At 38.7% G+C, this 14,983-nt stretch overlaps 1 protein-coding gene across 1 annotated transcript in view; it reads right to left on the reverse strand.

Moving 5' to 3' along the window:
- Window positions 1-10,901: 10,901 nt before the first annotated feature.
- The window catches only part of RORB (RAR related orphan receptor B), a 200,600-nt gene continuing 196,518 nt past the window's right edge, over window positions 10,902-14,983 (reverse strand). The window contains exon 10 of the mRNA XM_072837947.1: window positions 10,902-11,242. Within this exon, the coding sequence (XP_072694048.1) occupies window positions 11,234-11,242 (9 nt within the window). The 3' untranslated portion in view covers window positions 10,902-11,233. The remainder of the gene's footprint in view (window positions 11,243-14,983) is intronic.

Raw genomic sequence — 14,983 nt, forward strand, 5'->3', positions numbered from 1 at the left:
TCACCTGGTGTTCAGTTGTTTATTTATTTAAATTCCAGTATAACTAACATGCAGTGTTAAATTAGTTTCAGGTGTACAATCGAGTGATTCAACAACTCTATACATTACTCAGTGCTCATCACAATAAGTGTACTCTTAACCTCCTTCGCCTATTTTACCCATCCCCCTTTGGGAACCATCAGTTTGTTCTCTATAGCTAAGAGTTTTTCTTTTTTTTTTTTTTTTTTTTTGTATTTTTAGGTTTATTTATTTTAGAGAGAGCATGAGTGGGAGAAGCAGAGGGAGAGGGAGAGAGAATCTGAGGCCGACTCCATGATGAGCATGCAGCCCAACTCAGGGCTTGATTGATCGATCCCATGATACTGAGATCACGAACTGAACTGAAACCAAGAATCAGATACTTTAACTGACTGTACCACCCAGGTGCTACAAGAGTCTGTGTTTTGGTTTGCCTCTCTCTCTCTGTCTCTCTCTCTCTTCCCCTTTGGCTGTTTGTTTTGTTTCTTAAATTCCACATATGAGTGAAATCCTTGGTATTTGTCTTTCTCTGACTGACTTATTTTGCTTAGTATAATACTCTCTAATGCCATCTATGTCATTACACATGGCAAGATTTTATTCTATTTTTTATGTCTGAATAATATTATATATATATATGGCACATCTTTATCCTTTCATCAGTCAATGGACACTTGGGCTGCTTCCATATCTTGGTTATTGTAAATAATGCTTCTATAAACATTGGGATGCATGTATCCCTTTGAATTAGTGTTTGTGTATTCTTTGGGTAAATACCTAATAGTACAATTGCTAGATCCTAGGGTAGTTCTATTTTTAACTTTTTTAAGGAACTTCCATACTGTTTTCCAGAGTGGCTGTACCAGTTTGCATTCCCACCAACAGTGTAAGAGGGATCCCCTTTCTTCCCCCTTCTCACCAACACCTTTTGTTTCTTGTATTGTTGATTTTAGCCATCTTGACAGGTGTGAGATGATATCTCATTGTCGTTTTGATTTGCATTTCCCTGAGGATGAGTGATGATGAACATCTTTTCATGTGTCTGTTGGCCATCTGTGTGTCTTCTTTGGAAAAAATTGTCTATTCGTGTCTTCTCATTTTTAATTGGACTATTCATTTTTTGAATGTTGAGTTTTATAAGTTCTTGATAGATTTTGGATACTAACCCTTTATCAGATGTGTCATCTGTAAATATCTTCTCCCATTCTGAAGGTTGCTTTTTAGTTTTGTTGATTGTTTCCTTTACTGTGCAGATGCTTTTTATTTTGACAAAGTCCCAGTATGTTTTGAATCATAGCTAGACATTCTTTTAAATACTTTATGAGAGATTACATCAAAGCTTTTTAAAAAGAGAATTCTTTTTTTTTTAATTTTTTTAAGTTTATTTATTTATTTAGGTAATCTCTACCCATAACATGGGACCTGAGCTCATGGCCTCAAGATCAAGAGTCACACACTGCTCTGACCGAGCCAGCCATCTTTGTTTTAAAGATGTGTTCTCCACTTTTTAATCTTCATTAATTTTCCCTGGGACTCTGCATTGTGTTCTGTACATTCAAATAATTGCATCATTTGAAACAAAAACTCTTTTTTTAGTGTTTAGCTTTGCAATAAGTGAAGTAAATATTCAGATTCATCAATTAACTTTCGTGATTATGTTTACAGGTTTATTAAAGGCAGTAAAGATGGGCAGCCCCGGGTGGCTCAGCGGTTTAGTGCCGCCTTCAGCCCAGGGTCTGATCCTGAAGTCTTGGGATCAAGTCCGATGTCAGGCTCCCCCCATGGAGCCTGCTTCTCTCTCTCCCTTGCCTCTGCCTCTCTCTCTCTCTCTCTCTCTGTGTGTGTCTCTCATGAATAAATACATAAAATCTTTTTTAAAAAAAGGCAGTAAGGTATAAGGTCTGCAAGTTTGAAACTCAAATCCAGAATGCTGAGGTTCAAATCCTGGTACCACTTCTTATTGACTGTATGATTTTGAGTAGCCTTTCTATGTTTCATCCTCCTCACTGGAAATGGGGAATAATAGTAGTAGCTACCTCATTGGTTTGCACAAAAAGGCTCATTGAATTATTATAAGCACCCGGGAGAGTGCCTAGCATATAGCAAGCGCTATTAGCTATTATTATTTTCTCTTTTTTTTGTGTTTGGCTCATCCTCTAGTGTTTTGGTAAATGTCTTTGAAAGTGACTTCTTCTTTATCCAGAAAAAGTATTTAATTATGATTATTCTGCAATCTTGCATATTTGAATATGATTTTTTTTTGCATCCTCACATAGGAGCAAGAAATTGATGGAGTAGGAATCTTGGATAATAATTTTTTCCCCCTGAAAGCTAGTAAATAGCGTTTTATTGTCTTCCAGTGTTTATTGTTGCAAAAGTCAATGCAATTTTTGTCCCTTGAAGGTGAACTGTTTTATCTTCTTGGATTAATTAATCAGTTCAATAAATATTTATTATGCTGTTTCTATGTATAAGATATGGTTATATGCTTTAGGTATACAACAGTGAACCAAACCTTTTGAAGCTGACAACCTCTTTGGGGTATGGGGCGGGAGGAAGACAATAACCCAATTACCCAGAGTTAGCTAAAATCCAAGGTCTGAGGGAACAGTTCCCACAAGACTGCTCTCACTTCTGACACCAATTATAAATTTAGGGTATTCACAAAACCACCTTCAGATTTGATAATTCACTAGAAGATCTCACAGAATTTTCTAAAAGCAATTGTACTTATGGATTCAGTTTGCTACAGGGGAAAAGATACAAATTAGAACCAACCAGAGGAAGAGACACATAGGGAAGATTCTTAGAGGGGTACAAACTTCTGGTTGTCCTCTCTTCATGGAGTCATGGTGGCATTACCTCCTCCTGACCACAATGGGTGACAGTTTGCAGAGAGTATTGGCAACCTAGGAGACTCACTTGAGCCTCTGGGATCCAGGGATTTTACTGGGCTCAATCACATATGCAGCTTGCCCTGTTGTCTTTTAGGCTCTAACCCTCCTGAGGTTGGGCTACTACCTTTAATCTTCTATCCCTCTAGATGTTGGAACAGATGCGGCATAGCCCAAAGTCCCCTGTGTAAATCACGTTTTTACACATTCCAGTGCCCCAAACCTCCAGACAACGACATTCTTATTATGACATTCCAGGGCCCTGCAGTTCACCTCCCTGTAGCGACGGGCAAAATCAAACCTTTTAGGTGAGGTTAATTCTTCATTGCACACTAATATGTATACAACAAATGCACCGAAGAATAATAAAGTATGGGAAGGGGGATAGAGAGGGACGTGAAGGTACTTCTTCCTGTAGATGCATTGGCAAGAGAGGCCTCTCTTGAAGTCTGTCTTAAGCTTTTTCCAGGGTCAACTCTTTGTTTTCTTTTCCTTTTTTTTTTTTAACTCTTTGTTTTCTTGATCAACTCTCCTTAATTTTGATTAATTTCTGCTTTTGTCTGCATTATTTCTTTCTCTTAACTTTGTGTGTTATTTTATTCTAATTTCTTGAGCTGAAAGCTTAGTTTTATTTCTTAAAACATATGAATATATATTCATATATATATATATATATATATATATATATATATAATCCCATAAGTATTGGTATTTAGAGCTTAGATTACTTTTATTTCTAAATCATTTGTAATTTAAGTTTTGATTTCCTCTTTATCCAGGAATTACATAGAAGTTTATTTTTAAATTTCTAGGTTCGTTTTCTTTCTTTCTTTCTTTCTTTCTTTCTTTCTTTCTTTCTTTCTTTCTTTCTTTCTTTCTTTCTTCTTTCTTTTCTTTCTTTCTTCTTTCTTTCTTTCTTTCTTTCTTTCTTTCTTTCTTTCTTCTTCTTCTTTCTTGTAATGGTGTTGTCTATTTGTTGTTTAACTTCTAGTTCTTTCCATTGTGGGGTGTACTTTCATCTTTTTGGAATTTATTGAGAGTTTCTTTGTGACTCAATACATAGTCCATTTTTATGAATGTTCCATGTTTTTGAAAATAATATGCATTCTCTGTTTATTGGGTACAGAGTTAAATATTTATCTCTTAGATCAAAGTTGTTAACTGTGGTATTAAAATCTCTAAATTTTCTTGATAAAAATTGATCTAGGATCTGAGGTCTGTGTGATTTTTGTTCACTGTAGCTTTTTCAAGTTCTGCTGGGAACTCTAATAAATTTTGATGTATATATATTTCAAAACTACAGTGATAGGTACATTAAAAAATAGATGACTATTGAATCTTCTAGGTGGATTTGTAATTTTAAAAAAAGCTAACTAGTCCATACTATAATGTCCTTGAGGTCTGTTTTGTCTGACTACTATTTCTACATCCTTAGGTCATTTTTTGTTACCATTATTAGGGTATCTTTTAAAGTTTCTTTATTTGCAACATTCCTGTATCAATTTGTTTTAAAGCTCTCTTAAAAACACGATCTATTTAAATTTTTTACAAAAACCTGATTTGTGCCTCTACCTTTAGAAAGGTAAATTAACACATTTCTCATAAATTATTGCTACCATAAACTTTTCTGAGTCATTTTATTATGTTTTCTACATACTATGTTTTTTTTTTTTTTCTTCTACATACTATGTTTTTGTTGTTTCTTTTCTCATTCTTCATTTAGGAATGCTGTGTGATGAGTCTCTCTGCCTTATTGAGAAAGTTTGTAATTTTGTTCATATAAGTTCTGTAGTTTTACTGTCAATTTATTCACTGAATTTTATAGTATTTATTACTGTAGCAAATGAGACTTTTTTCACTTCATTTTTACTGATATAGTAATTTAAAATTTAGGTTTTTGCATATTTATCATCCATGAAGCTAATGAAATTATCTTTTTACTTTGAATAGATTTTTGAAAAGTAGTCTTTTGGCTTTTCTAGATATTGTGTAGACTATAAGAATGCTTTTTCATTTCACAGCTGAATTTTGCAAGTCCTGGCTACAAATATTGATGATCTTCTGTAACACCTGTTTTTCCCATAGTGGGCTTGTTTTGATGCTCAAGTGAAGAATATATGTTAAAAGCATTTTAGGATACGAAGAACTCTGCCATGGTTGGTCACTATTATTAGAGTGGATACTCAGTCAGTATGTGCTGATTCAATTTGATACCTATTTTGGCCACTTTTACCACATATTTCCTTTTTCAATTATCTGTGTCCTTTTCAAAAGGCATATGAAACCCTGTGCCCAGGGACACAGTAGATCATGGGAATTTTTATTTAGAAATGAATTACAATATAAAACTTTTAAAGTCAGACATTAGGGTCTTTTTTTCCCTTTTTTTCTGTTGATTCTGATAACACATCTGTGGATACATGCATCCCTGTGGTCATTTTGGTCAAACACAAAGCTGAGCAGATGCTTGCTTGAGCCCCAACCACCTGGCAGGCCTTTGTTATCTCGGCAAGAGTCTCCAGACTGGGAAATCTAAGGGACACATTTCATTGCAGCTGAAGGCAGGATTATGAGCTGATGATTTACTGTGAGACCAAAGCTTTACTGTAGGCACCATTTGGAATGGAAAGCACAGGGATTTGCATCCATCAGGCAAAAGGATCAGAAGCCAGGAGGTGAATTATGGACCAAAGCTGTTTCACCAGCTGGTGAGACTGCGATTCGGGTCCACACAGGTAGGGTTGTGCTCATTAACAAAGCGCAATCAGGCAAGCTGGCATCAACCTTGCCTATGAGGGCGAGGGTATTTGCCTAAAAGAACACTATCTTCCCGTGAGACAAATGGAGACTTGGAGAAAATATTCTCTGGCTTCTCCTGGGTTGAGTTCCATGAACCATTTCCCAACCAGAGAACTGGAGAGCCTCAGAAAGTCTTCTCTTGCTTCATGCTCATCAAGTGTATTCAGGTGTCAGAGCTGCTGGGACCCGTGTTGCTCCTTACAGAAAAAAATCATACATTAATGGGATGCCTGGGTGGCTCAGTCGGTTGAGCATCTGCCTTCAGCTCAGGTCATGATCCCAGGTTGCTGGGATCAAGCTCTGCATCAGGCTCCCTGCTCAGTGCAGAGACTGCTTCTTCCTCTCCCTCTGCCACTACCCCCAGTTCATGCTCTCTCTCTGGCTCTGCTGTCTCTGTCTCTCTCTCAAATAAATAGATAAATAAAATCTTAAAAAAATAATACATTATTATCAAATATTAAGATTAGTCATAAAATAATTTAATATGTAATTTTGTTTTAAATATTATTTCACCAGTGATTAAGTTCTACTCTAAACTTAAAATTGGCCAGAGCTTTCATTTTCCACGATCTAGCTTAAAGCACACCAATTCTACATCTCCATCTAATATCTAATTGAAGAAGTCTAAACATCTTCTAAAGATTTCTGTGAGTATCTGCATATCTAAATCCTCAAGGCTACATAGCATTTTGAGGTTGACATTATTAAAAATCAGAAGCCACATCAATGGGAGGTGTATGTCCCACATGGGGGTGTATGTCCCATGTGGTCCTTGAGCAACAAATAACCTGAAACCATACATTTACCATCCCTGCTTTATTTATTTTTTAAAATAAATGCCCTTTTAATTTTATTTATGTATTTATTTGACAGAGAGAGGGAGCACAAGTAGGTAGAGTAGCAGGCAGAGGAAGGGGAAGAAGCAGGCTCCCTGCTGAGCAGGGAGCGCGACCTGAGACTTGAACCCAGGACCTCGGGACCTGAGCCAAAGGCAGATGATAAATGGACTGAGTCACCCAGGTGCCCCACCATCCTTGCTTTAAAACTCCTTTGGGACATTCCGACACTGACAGTTTCTCATTGATCCTTTGGCCCATCAGTGCCCAAGCTTCAGGGTCTCGCTGACTCCTTTCTTGGTGTCTTTTTCCTCTTTCCTCATGTACTTCCTTTGCCTTGGGAACTCTGTATTCTCCAAAACTTGTAAATCCAAAACCCTCAATGAAACTGAGGGTTTTCTATTTACCAAAAACTGTCTCCCTGAGCAAGTAGTTGTGGTTATGAATAACAGATATTTTTTTTTGAATACACCAGCATAGAAGAGTGGCAACCAATCCCAATACTTAAAAAAAAAAAAAGATTGATAAGAAAATAACAGATCGGGTATTTGATCCAACTTATGAGTGACCAGTTCTGTAAGGCACAGTCATAGAAACACTGAACTACAGAAGCTTCTCGGGTAGGCATTCCAGAGCCATTGTAGCAAGGCTACTTTGACTTCTCTCCACTGATCTTCTGTCATCGCTCCCCATGAACGCAATTGTTGAAGGAACCAGACAGGTTAGGAAAAGAGTAAAGAGCAGAACTAGAGAAAACATGTCTTATCTAAAAGCAACAGTTTTTCCAGCTGGGAATATGTGCACAATGTTGCTAGATCTTCTATTTTTTATAAAAGCATCTGGAGGGACACCTGGGTGGCTCAGCGGTTGAGCATCTGCCTTCGGCTCAGGGTGTGATCCCAGGGTTCTGGGGTCAAGTCCTGCATTGGGCTCCCCGCAGGGAGCCTCCCTCTGCCTCTCTCTTTGTGTCTCTCCTGAATATATAAATAAAATCTTAAAAAAAAAAAAAGCATCTGGAGATTCCAATTTCGTACAGAATTAATGTAATTAAGTATAACACAGGCAAAACATGTCTGGGGGTTATTCAGAATGCAGCTCCAGTGCTCCATGTTCTAGATTTCTCGCTTTCTGTTGGCTCGGGCTTCTTCCCCAGCTGGAAATACTCCTTCTGATAAACATCTTGTCACCCTCAGGGCTCAGTTCAAATGGCCCTATTTCTCTAGATCTCCCCCATTTTCTCCTACAGCGATTCCCAAATAGATATAATGACTCCTTCTTTACAGTGATCAGAACCCTCTCTATAAATACTGCTTTTGAAATGTGTGGCTGCTCTTGCTCGCGGCTCTGCCTGCTTTGCCACACTATGAAAACCTCAAGGACAGGGACCAGGTTAACCATCCTTTTATCCTCGGATCTGCTATGATGCTTAGCCCAGAGCAAGCACTCACTCAGTGTTTGTTGGATGGCTGAGGGAAATGGACAGGACTCTGGGGGTGGGGCCTGAGCTCAGCTTTCTTTTGTGCTTACCTTTCAGATGGGTTTTTTTTTGGGGGGGGGGTTGTTTATTTATTTTTTTATATATTTATTTAATTATTATTATTATTATTTTTTACATTTGCTCACAATGCCTTGCCTTTTGGCAGTTGTTATTCCTGACCTCCAGGGACACGCAGAAAAATAACTAATACAATCTCTGTGAAAAGCTAGCAGGGGAAAAACAATTTACTGGCCATTTTGAGCCAATATCTGGGCTCTTTCACTGAAGAGTTTATTTTTAAAAAGTATTTCACTGCACAGTCCATTGAGGGCAATTGGACAAGGCATTTGTTCTCGTAGGGTGAAGGAGAAGGCGGGCGTGAGTGAGGCAAAAGCGGGACGTGAGACAGAACTGTCTAGATGGCACCTGGGAGTCCTCTCTGAAACATGAATTAGAAAGCAATCTGACTGCTACCTTGAATTTGTCTGGAGACGAGATTTAAATTCTAAGAAGTAGATGAGTATTTCCCATAGCACGATGCCATTTAACCATCTGAGGGATAAGTCTCCACACATTCCTATAACATTACTTTTAGGAATTTAATTCTTAATCTTTTGGGGAAGAGGGCTATGGTGTTTTGGAAGAGAGAATTTAGAGTGAGAGAACTTAAATCCCCTACCCTCTCACGAACCTGGAATAGTTAGTTTTAATTTTAAAGATCAATGATGATGAAGATTTTTTGGTTTTTAGATGGATGATGTAGAATTAAGACATACACCAAGGGATTTTTTTTCAGGGGCCTGTTATTTTAACACCTAAAATATTCTGACTTTTTCTTCCAAGACTAGAAACATCTTAGGATTCCATGGCTTTAAGCACAAAACAAACAAACAAAACAACAGTTTTCACCGGTGTCATGTTTCTATCTTGTCTGGTGTGTGCAGAGGGAGTTTCAAGGCTTCCTGAACAAGAATTCCCTGACCAACAATGTGGGTGAGAGGTTTGCAGAGGGAAAGCTTCTGTGGATTGAGGGTTGAGTTTAGAGTTACTATTTATTTTGGCAAAATCTTTCCTGACTTTGCCTCCCCTGCTTACCTATCCCCAACCCTTAGTAAAATGGCATTTTACCCAGGTTTGTTAGGAAACTTCAGGACTTTAGGTTTGTAAAGTGTGGTGATGATGGAGAGTATCGAGGACGAGGTTGTTAACACATTCTAGATGATACTAAGTAGTATCTGTATGGAACATAGCGCCCATAAAACTTCCCTACTTGGCAGATCCCTTCTACTGCTACGTGGAGCTGTAAAGGGATTGTTAATTCCATTTTCTGCCTTCCTGGTTAAACATTTCTAGCTGGCTGTGAGAAAGTATAAATTCTCAGTTCCTGTTTGAAAAGAGAGGTGGGGCCTTTGGTCTGTGGGAAAAGCTCACAGAAGGATGATTGGAAGGTTTGGGATTGGCTGGCCATGTTGGAATCTCTGAATTCCCACTCAATTCACTTACCTCTTAAATGCCTCTTATAGCATCCTTTAAACAACTTTCTCTCTTCCCTCTGCCCTGTTATTTTCTAAGGCTGCTTTGGCCTCTTTCCTTTGCCTTATGAACGAGTTGTGTGATGTGTGTATTGTTGGTTCATACAAATGTTCAAGAAAAACCTTTATTTTCTTGAGATCAAATTTGAGTGTCATCTCATTGGACAGGTGGAACTTACAAAATGTCAGTGGAATGCATGCTGTGTGAGAGGAAGGAACTTGTGTGCTTGTTCATTATTTTTTTCCCCTACTTTTCATGAGCTGAATTGTGTCCCTTAAAAAAAAGGACATGTTGGTGTCTTAACTCCTTATTCCTCAGAGTGTGATCTTATTTAGAGATAGGGAGTTTACAGCAGTAATCAAGTTAAAATGAGTTTATTGGGGTGGGCCCCAACCAATAGGATTTATAAAAGGGAGAAATTTGGACACAGATACACACACACAGGGAGCATGCCAGGTGCAGATGAAGGCAGAGATCGGGATGCTATTTCTATCAGCGGAGGAGCATGAACGATTTCCACAAAACCCGAGAGGTTAGGTAAGAGGCACAGAACAGGTTCTTTTTCACAGCCCTTAGAGGGATCCAAGCCTGCCAACATGTTGATCATGGACTTCTAGCCCCCGGAACTATGAGACAATAAATTTCTGTCATTAAACCACCCAGTTTGTGGCACTTTATCACAGCAGCCCTAGCAAACTATTATTGTAATGATCCACACACTGCCTGGCCAGTAGTAGGGTGCTTAATAAATCATGGTGCCCCCCCTCACTAGGGAGGTCTCTGTCCTGCCTAGAAATTGGGATAAAGTGTCTTTGTTCCAGTCAGCACAATCACTGCATATTTCTTCATGATCCAAACCTTGAAGATGAAAGATCTCTTCTTTGGTGCTCTAGGTGAGATAGAATGATCTTTGCTGGGACAGGCTCAGGAGCCTGGGACTCAGCTCTCTGCCTTGTAAAAATCCTTGGAGTAAGGAATTACCAAGAGCCTAAAGTGTGAGCCTGCCTGAACCAGAGAAAAAAAAAATATAAAATGTAAAAACACAGATGATTATCTCAAAAAATATCTTCCCATGAAAGAGAGAAATTGTTCTGTTCTTCACATATAAGACTTGAGATTGGGTGTTTTCCCCTGTGGGTCAATATGTACAAATCAATTTGTATTTACCCTTTTTTTTTATTGTGATGCTTTTACATGTGGGGTTGTGCTGACCCTGCAAAGATGAAAGACTCCCCACCCCCACCAGGGCTGACAGGTTCCCAGGATAGGAAATGATGCTCCTGAGTGGCCTCTTTGAAATGCATAGTGACCAATTCAGAGTCCCTGCCTCAACTGCTTCTCTAATTGGGCTCTCACACTCTGCTCACTGTCTCCCCACCTTAATCACCCCAGGCCTAGATACAGAGGAAGATTGGAGACAGTTCCTAAACCCCAGAGCCTGCTGAAATGATCCAAGTCCAATTATCCAGATCGGCCAATCCTAAACCTCTTTACCTTGTCTCATCAGTTCCTTGCCTTAGAAACCACGAGGAAAGCTCTTTCCTGGGTTTCTGCCTCCTGACCAAGCTGGTGCTTCCCCACGTGGTCTTATATGGCTTGAAACGGATGCCCCCTTCTCTTGGAAACTGTTGGCAGCAAACTCTTTTCAATGGTACTCATCTCCTGATCTGTTGGCCTCATGGTACCTGAATAATAACAAAACCTATGTTTTAAAACACAAGTATGTGTAAAAACCATGTTCTAAATGCATAGATGACTAATACCATTGATACAGATCGAATCCCTAAGTGCCCCTCATGTCATTGATCTGTTTTACTGGTTGTTCTGAAGAGGTTCTTCAAAATGAGCAGATTACGTTGTCAGAGATGTTTGGAATACTTGAGAATTTTTAGTATACAAAAAGGAAGACTGGGAGTCAGGAGTGAAAAGTGTATTTTTATTTAAGGTGTTGATATGACCAAGAGGTTTGGACACACACTTGTTCTGCTGAATTTCAATGAGTGGAACCAGCTATAATCAGGGGTAAAAAAAAAAGGAAGATTTTGTTTCAGTATTAAGAAATTAATAATTAATTACTTTTTTTTTAACCAGAATGGGCAATGGTGAGTGAATGATGAGTGATAATGAGTTCAAGAGTAGAGTTAGAGAAAAAAATGACCATCTGTAAGAGCATTTTTAATTTTTATTTTTTTTAGTTAGTGTGGTGGTTGTAATAAAATTTATCTTTTATAGTTATTTATGTCTTTGTCCTCTTGTATATCAACCGTTCTTGAACCATAAGAGCATAATCTTCATCTGTCATATTTCATGATTTGTGTACCTAGTGAACAATGCCTGGCATATTGTAGTAGAAGTAAATATTTGTTGAATAAATGTCTGTTACAGTACCTGATAGGAAATTAGAGACTTTCCTGGATTCTTTTCACATTTGTGTCAGGACTGCTGAGTGTTTCCAACCTGCTTTCTTTTCCCTGTGGGCACACAAGTGGACTACATCTCCCATAACTTTACTGTTATGTGGCACCACTGGATCAATTCTGATTGGTGGAATGTGGATAAGCCTACCTCATCCAAACCTACTATGTAATCTTGCATGTTCTCTCTTGCTTGCCTCATCTTCTGGCCACATGCAAATGTCCAGTGACTAAGGTGACATGTAAGATGGCATCTGGCTTACCATTTTGACTGCATGAGGAATTCATATGACAAGCATATAATGTCCCTCTCTTAAAAAGCAGTAGCTTCTCTAAATTTTCTTATTTGTCCAGTGAAATAGCACAAGAAATGATCAGTTCTCTGGATTCTCCTTCATCTTGACTGAGATTTTGTGACTTAATCAGACTGGATGAGGGGATTTGAGAGGGATATGCCAAATCCAGGCTTTTAGATCCAATTTGTTTTAACAAAATGGGCTCTCTGGTTTCTCTATTTTTTATTTCCTGCCTGGCTGAGTAGTTGTGAAAATCTAGGAAGTCATGTTCAACCTCTAACAGCCACTCAGGCTCCTTCTTTCATTGCTTTTGGTTAAATCTTTGGAGAAAAGAAGGGAAAGAGTTTTTCCAGTGCTTTTGCCAAGGGGCTGCTATTTCTCCTCCTGCTGCTTATGGTAAAAAACCAAAAACAACACCAAAAACATGTCTAAATCTGGTGTCTCTTCAAGAGGGTCATTTGTTCAAGGGTAAAACCAGTGAAACGACAGAAAATAGTTGGGAAGCTAAAATGACCAAAGGAGAATGGACCTCAATACATGTAGTTGACACATTATTGAGTACTTATACAAGCCATGCCCTGCTTCATGAACTTGAGAGATTTAAAGATCTGTGAGATACAGCTATAAAGAACTTTATAGCATCTTATTTTATAGTAATATTTATTCATCCAGTTAAACTTAGCAAGTTCAAGTTCAGAAAACAGTGAGAGAAAACTTGTATAGCATGATGGCTTGGCCATGGAAGACACCCCCGCCACCCCACCAAGATGGTGTGGTGGGATCTGCTTCACTTGTACCTCTTCTCTAACTGGGTCAAGAAGCCATTTGCCATGTGGAATATGGGGCCAAATGGTGGCTACTCCTGCGATATCTGAAATGTCTTGTGGACACCAGCTTGGTGTTATTATGGGAACATGTTGCCAGTTCTTACTCTTAAATAGAGAAGAGGATCTAGGAATGGAGCAATGCTTTGTGCACAAAACTGGCTTCATTCATAATTTATGATAATGCTATCAAAGGTTAATAACTGGGGGACTCGGGTGGCTCAGTGGTTGAGCGTCTGCCTTTGGCTCAGATCATGATTCCAGGGTCCTGGAATCGAGTCCCACATTGGGCTCCCTGCAGGGAGCCTGCTTCTCCCTCTGCCTATGTCTCTGCCTCTCTGTGTCTCTCATGAATAAATAAATAAAATCTTTTTTGTAAAAAAAGGTTAATATCTGTCATCTTATATGGTCCAACCAGAGTTTAAAAGTAGTTTTGCCTTTTGTGTTTCAATGCTGCCTAGATCTAGATTTCTGAAAAAAAAAATTTGATAATTTTTCAATAACGAGTTTTGTGATCAATTGTTGGTGGCAATTGACACAAGCCTGGGATAGATGGAGATTGTGAATTGGCTGTCTCTGACCAGTTATTTGAAGACCTGATTAGAAACCATGGGGCACAAGTGGTGCCCCAACAGAAAGATGGGTGCAGTTCTATTTCTGTGTCCTCTCTTCAGGGCCACATGGGGTCTGGATGTCTGGAATAGAGACGTTGCTTGAAACATACTGCATGGGTTACCACTGGTTCCAAAAACTGAAGTCAAGAGGAACTTTATATAAGGCTCATCTTGTTGTGTGGATCAATGCTTTTAGTTTTAAAATCTGTTAAATTTTGCTTTAAACAACTAGTGGAGCACTTCAGCTCTAGGACGCCAACCTGAAACAACCTCCAAGCACCTGGAAAATCACCAGCTTCTCTTAGAATTGCCTTTTTTTTTTTTTTTTAAGCATCTCTGTGAGTCTATGATTATCCTCAATTACTTTCTACTACATCTTCACATAGAACTCAGAGTATTTATATGTTGGTGAGCATTGATTTTTTTTAAAGATTTTATTTATTTATTCGAGAGAGAGAGAGAGAGAGAGAGAGAGAGGCAGAGACCCAGGTAGAGGGAGAAGCAGGCTCCATGCAAGGGGCCTGATATGGGACTTGATCCCAGGACTCCAGGATCAGGCCCTGAGCCGAAGGCAGGCCCTAAATTGCTGAACCACCCAGGGATCCCCGGTGGGCATTGATTTTGATGGTGGAGCAGCTTGGTGCTGTTTTGTTAAAAATAAAAATCAGATCTTGAGACTTAATCATCAATTATTTGTGATCTGAAAGTTTTCATCAGATGTAGGGATTGTCACATCTATTGCAAACCTGCTGCAACTTGTTCTAACAAAGTGGGAAGGAGCTGCTTACAGCTCCGCTAGCTGCTAGAGCCTCCTTTTACAAAAATTCTGGAAAAAGGAGAGCTGCTGTTCCTATTTTAATTGCAACTTGGTGAGTTATTTGGCTGTAGTGAAGTGTGGGTCTTTTCTCAGTGAGCACTTCTAACTCAGGCTAGGTCCATGAGGATGCAAGAATTTCCAGAAAAAAAGTTATTCATTATTTCCTGGGAAAAGGGCAATTCTGTAAGGTAAGAGCCCAGGGGATAATGTTTTCAAAGGCAAATCTATCTCCTTCATCCCCTCCTTGTTCCCTGTTGGGGGAAAGAAAAGAATTAGGCAAGACTTTTTTCTTTTTCTTCTTTTAATTTTGTTCAGCATTAAAGGAGGGAACTTCATAAACATTGATTGTCATTTACAGAAAACATTCAGAAATCATGTGTGCATTATCTGGGAATGCTAACAGTATCAACTAATAATTTACAGGACATAAAATAAGGACAAAAATCTATTACATTCTAAAG

The sequence above is a fragment of the Canis lupus genome, chromosome 1 (assembly GCF_048164855.1).
Source record: "Canis lupus baileyi chromosome 1, mCanLup2.hap1, whole genome shotgun sequence".
Classification (NCBI taxonomy): domain Eukaryota; kingdom Metazoa; phylum Chordata; class Mammalia; order Carnivora; family Canidae; genus Canis; species Canis lupus.